The 6,000-nt window shown below is 37.3% G+C and overlaps 1 protein-coding gene across 1 annotated transcript in view; it reads left to right on the plus strand.

Annotated features, from left to right (window-relative positions):
• ADAMTSL1 (ADAMTS like 1) overlaps positions 1–6,000 on the plus strand; it is a 370,874-nt gene that overhangs the window by 298,458 nt on the left and 66,416 nt on the right. Inside the window, exon 15 of the mRNA XM_057373470.1 lies at positions 1,973–2,274. Within this exon, the coding sequence (XP_057229453.1) occupies positions 1,973–2,274 (302 nt within the window). The remainder of the gene's footprint in view (positions 1–1,972; positions 2,275–6,000) is intronic.

Below are 6,000 nucleotides of genomic sequence, written 5' to 3' on the forward strand. Positions count from 1 at the left end.
ATAATCTTCCCAAAATGAAAGATACCATCTTGGAAACAAGACTGACATTTTAAGATAAAATGTCTTAAGAGTAGGAAAATGGAATCACGTTGCACCATTACTCTCTCAAGAGCTTTCTCCTGAAAGAATTCTCGCAGTCTTTTTAGCACCATGTTAAATATTTTCAAAAGTTACAATAATATCTGCAATTCATTCCYTTCCTTTCTATTACTTTCTGTGTATAGTGCTAGCAGCAGATGTCAGGTTTATAACAAGACATAATAATTTAAAAAAAAAAAATGGTTAAAGAGATGCACACTCTTTGTTCCAGAAGACTGTGATGTTCCAAACATGGATTTTGATACATACACACTGGGAAAACACTAAGTTTCATTTTAAGTTTTAGGGCTTTTTTAACTTCAGCATGGAGGAAAAGTCCATTTATCAGAGAAAGGCAGAGGATGAAAGAAAGGAGTGTGTAAAAACATTTTGAAAGATGACCGCAGTAGGATTTCTTCCTATCAAAACTGTTCATGGGTTTCCCGAGGTGAGAAATGAGTTTGCTAGAGCCCCAAGTAGCCCCGGGCTGTAGCAGAACAGATGGGTGTATTGCCTTCAGCCTGGAGAAAAGCTCTCCAAGTCTGCCATGCCTACCAAAATAAGGACCAAACGGAGAGAAATACTGTCAGTGACAGCCAGGCTTCCATGAAAAATACATCCCAAAACCTGAGTTTGCAGAAGCTCACAGATCCCAAACACYTACTGTTAATGGGCGAGTGTCATCAGCAGGAATTGTTCCTGTGGGTTCAGCAAGGATCAGTGCCAGATCCAACTGTTCATTCTTTTGCTCTAGTCTTTGAAGTATAACTACAACTGCTGTCTTAGAATTTGCCTGTGCAGAAAKTTTGGGAAAATGGCCAATGGAGAAGGCAAGAGGTTCAGACAAATCTATCTAAATTACCCTATATTCGTTACTTTTGTGGCCTGATACCACTATCATCAGATATCTAAGTGTAAGTATTGCAGGTTTCAGAGTGTTCTGAAACAATTTCTTCCAGCTAGGTTTAGGAGTCAGCATAGTTCAACATGAGCTCAGCAAAACAAGATATGTTACATTACTGCAATGAAGTAGTAATGATGTGGTATTGAGTTAAATGTGAATCTTATGCTTGATAAGATTGAGGAAAATGGTAGTCCCATTTCTAGCACCAACACTGAAAAATCAGTGATGCAGAGAAATTGAGAAATTATTCTATTACTGAGGAAAATAGTAAGATGGAATTCAGTCTGTTTATTGTAATGACAGCTGCATAGCGATTTTAATCAAATATGCATGGACTTTCAGAAGGAAAATTTTGGAGCATRTATGGGTTACTAATTGGTGAGACAAGTGCATGTAAACAAATCCATAATAGGAATGGATCACTGCTTTGTTTTTAATAAACAAATTTAAAAGATTTTTAAAATAAAAATAAAAACACACACAAAAGGAAAATCTCAGGAAACTGCAAATTCTTGACTTCTTGCTAGCTTCAAACTAAGACTTAAAAACAGTCACTGTTGTGCAAGGAGAATAATTGAAATTATTTTCCATGTAGTACTGGAATTACCTGATAATAGCAGCCTGTTCAATACTTACTAGTGAAGAAAAAAATTAATAACTAAGGTGAAGATTATCTAGATTGAATACTTACAAAAAGTAGCTAGTGATATCATGCCCATTGGGCACATTTGGCACATTGGGAGATTGCTGGATGCCTTGCACTGAGATGTTTTAGGATCAAGGCATGTGTTAYAAGGGTGATGTCTTTCTTCTTGGAAATGAGACCCACCACTGAGTTATCAATTGTACATCCTATGTGCATTTTTTAATTAATGTATGATGAGATAAGTATGTGTTTTTCATTAAATAAAATTTGGCCTCAGCAGGACTATGCTTCTGCTTGCCTGGCAGCTTGTGGAGGTAACTTGCCTTGCTCTCTTCCTTTCACAGGTTTATTCCTGAGGCTTGGTCCACGTGTAGTGTGAGCTGTGGGGTAGGCAGCCAGGTGCGGCTTGTGAARTGCCAAGTGCTCCTCTCTTTCTCTCAGTCCGTGGCTGATCTGCCTATTGATGAATGTGAAGGTCCCAGACCCGTGTCCCAGAGGGTTTGTTACAATGGTCCCTGCAGCGGGGACACAGCTGAATACACCCCAGAGGAGACTCAGCTTTTGTATGGCAGTTTGCMGGAGTTGGATGAGCTCTATGACTGGGAATATGAAGGCTTTACGGAGTGCTCGGAGTCCTGTGGAGGAGGTGAGTGCAAAATGTKTCTGTGCTGGATTTGCTTTCTCTCTTCAACTGTGCTTGGCAGTAAATASCCACAGACGTGCTGTTTTGCTATGGCTCGTTAGAGCCATAGAATCATTYAGATCGGAAAAAAAACTAGAATTGACGAATCCAAACATGTTTGAAAAGGCATGGGTGAGAGCTGTGAAAAATCCCTATGCACAGCATAGTTTAACCCAGGAATTCCAGATGTGTGCTTGCTAAGAGTAATTGATGTACCATATATTTTGTTTCCTTTATCAGCTCTTCATTCCAAAGGYAATCACCAAAAAAAGCTGAATTTAAGTTAAATGGGTCTGGTGATACACACTAACAATCCCATATCATTTTTTTATTCTTACCACTTGGTTTGCTCTGTGCAACACAAACATGAGAAAGAAAATTGTCCTCTCATAGCAGATGAAGTAAATAATGTATATTTTAATGGCTCAGCCGTTCCCTAACTCCTATCACTAAGTGGCATCAGCCCCAATCCCAGTGCAAAAGAAAATTTACATGAAAATGGCACTGATGTGGTTTTCTAAAATTAGCAGGCAATTGGCAGTTGCAGTTTCTACACGTTAACCAAGTTCTCAGGTTGCACATTCTATAGACTATTAACACACACCTCTGATATCCCTTTTCCCCCACCACTTTATTTAGCTAGTTCTGAAAAATATGTCCACTCCAGTATTTTTTTAATTAAACTTAGATTTTTCCAGCTCTTGTCTTTTTGCTTTACAACTTTCAAGCTATTTAAGAAAGAATTGCTGTAGATAAATAAAAAATATGTACTTTAGAAGTGAAAAAAACGTAGCATTTTATGAGTTAATAATTGGTGAAGATTCACAGGTAATCAGTTACAATCTTGAACACCACAATTAGTAGAGAATAGGTTTTCAATGACTACTTTTTGCTTGCTGATGGTAACCAATGTTTAGAGAGAGTTCTCGGAGAGCTCGACACTTTTGCTTTGTTTCCTACACAAAAAAAATGTGACACTAGTGTATGCCAAGTGGTGACAGACGCTGACTTTACAGGAATATACGTTATGTGATGAGGTTACTGGTGAGCAGTAACAATTTATCACACTTTTACTGTGACTACAAAACAGTTCCTAGAARTATCCTCTTGAAGTAATTTTTTAGAATATAGAGCTTATGCTTGTATTTTTGAAACGTAACTCCGACACTGATTTGTGAGAGACATTTTTCTCTAGAATCTCTTCCAATTGTCAGCAAAAAAATTCAGCCAAGGTATTCTTTTTGTCTGACATCAACTCCAGACTTTCCAGATTAGCAGATGCTAAGTCAGATATTTTTGTAGCCATAGGTGCAAGACTGGTCAAACTAATTTTATTGGTTTTGGAGTCTTGGGAGAAGTAACTGGATAGATGCAGAAGTAACCTTTCACCTCCCAGAAGCAGCAACCAGAAGGAATGAGTTAGTCATTTAGTCTGCTGATAGTGGCTTCATTTCCCAGAGCTGTCATCAAATATCATGTAACAATTATTCTRTTCTGGTAGATATAAACACCGAAATTCTCATTTGATGGTATTCTGAAAGTGAATTTAAACTACCTGGATTCACATTGCACCATTACACACTTTTATATTGTGATTTCCTATTGAGAACTGAGGGGTTTTTTTCAGGCAAAACAATTTTAAAGCAGATAGCTCTTGTTCTGATGGTATTGTGCAGTAAATAATGTTTTGAGTTCACTTACTTGGCAAGTTAACTTCCTGGAGTTAGTATCCTTTTTTAATCATCTCTGTGCTGTTGAACGTGTGATTTATGATCAAAAGTTTTTATATTCTCTAAATATTCAATGATCCATCCTCATATAAAGCTTATAACCATTTCCCACACAGACCTATCAAAAATAGAGGGGCTGTTGTTATCAGTATGCTGAGACACACTCAATGTGAAATTCAAGAGAAAGCTAAAAAAAATTGTTCTGATCATGTTTTTTTATTGCTGGACCAAGCCAGATACATATACTTCTTTTTTTTCCTCTTGGCRCAAGCTACAAAAGCCAAAAATACATACTCTAGCATACATACTCTAGCAGCCATATTCAGACAGGAAACTTTTTCTTTGGTATCTGTGCTGTTAGGCAAATTTGCTGGTCCTACCAGGACCTTTCAAAGATAAAAGAGTAGAATGCTAGTAGTATGGACAAGAAWTATTGGAATTACAATCAGAGATTACTTGGATGACAGAAATAAGCATGAGGAATTAACTTACTGGATGTTGAGGGCTGGCTGAATACTGAAAACTGAAGAGCACTCTTATCAGAGTTTGGCTGTATAAATTTGATAAAATAAAACCATCCACATGMGAAATAGAGAAAAGGTTGAATTCAAGACCTCACAGTCATGACTTTTCAGTAGTAAACATTGAAACAGATAATGGAAAAGTGTTAAAGTAATTTGTAAAATTGTCATTAGTGACACCCTTCAGAGAGGAGAGACTGAAGCTGTGGAAGTACTCKCAGGTTAAAAAATTTTATCGATGAAGCACGTACAGAAGGGTAGTGAGCTCTATGCCTTGCAAAAACACATCAGCACGTGACAGGCATCAATGGTTTCTTTCCATAGAGTTTGGAAAAATACTTGCAAGGTTTCCATACCTCTGGATCAGCAGTCCTTCTTTCCTGGCTTCATCAAATTAGTCTTGATGTCAGGCCTGCACAGATGTTCCATGCAAAGTAGAGATCAGTAGTTTGAACATGGTACGATTTCCCATCTGGTAGAGAACCAGCTCTGTTCTTCAGGAGTATTCCATTCTGGAGAATCTGTATACCTTTGCTTGCTGCACACAGTATGATAAAATGCTCATCACAAAAATGATTGAGCTAGAAAAATAATGAACATGACAGGGCAGTGAACATCTTGTTCATATATATATTTCCTTAGTTTCTTTTTCTAGATATAAATCACCACCTTTAGTTTTATCCTTTGAAAGGCTATCCTTTTTATAATTTTTCTTAAGTCTTTTGAGAGATGGCTTAAATAGCAAAATAACTTGGAAAATATGGAGCCTCCTTGTAAAGAAGGAAACTCACAACAGTATTGGCTGACTGCACAGACTTTGGTCATTTTGATGTTGATGTGCTTTTCTTCAGTACCTCAGATACGGTGGAGACTCTGCCTAACTTTGAGTCATAGCCTTAAAAAGCTTACACACATAGGAGCCAAAAAAATGGTTAACAAGCTACTTTTCTAAGAGCCTCAGCCTATACTGAGAATAGGAAGAATGAATTTGTGAATCATTTCAGGAATRTAGGAACTATGGTCAGCTACAGCACTTTGGTCCTGTTGAATGATAAGAATTTTTTTTTTTTTCTTTTTTTTTGCCTAATGACTCGTGCTCTGGCATTAGAAACAGCAAAAGATACTGTTTTCTCTGTGACACTGTTCTTGGAGGTCTTTAAGTTCTTACTGATCCTTTGSTTTGGTTTGGGGTTTTTCCTCCTCACATTAGTATCTTAAAAAAATTGTGAGATGTTGTGGAAAACTGTTGTTGTTTTTGAGACTGTKATGTAATTGTTTAGAGTTCAGCTAATCATTTCCTAACTCATGAATCAGGGGTGAATGTAAAAAGCATACTTTCACTTTATTTGAACCACTGTGCATTCAATTCTTGGAAAGTTCAGGCCAAATATTATCCTCAAACCCCTCTCAGACCCCTTTTACCCATATCCTCTCTCACT

Source organism: Malurus melanocephalus, unplaced genomic scaffold (genome assembly GCF_030028575.1).
Source record: "Malurus melanocephalus ecotype Western Australia unplaced genomic scaffold, MMel_1.1 scaffold_198, whole genome shotgun sequence".
NCBI classification, from domain to species: domain Eukaryota; kingdom Metazoa; phylum Chordata; class Aves; order Passeriformes; family Maluridae; genus Malurus; species Malurus melanocephalus.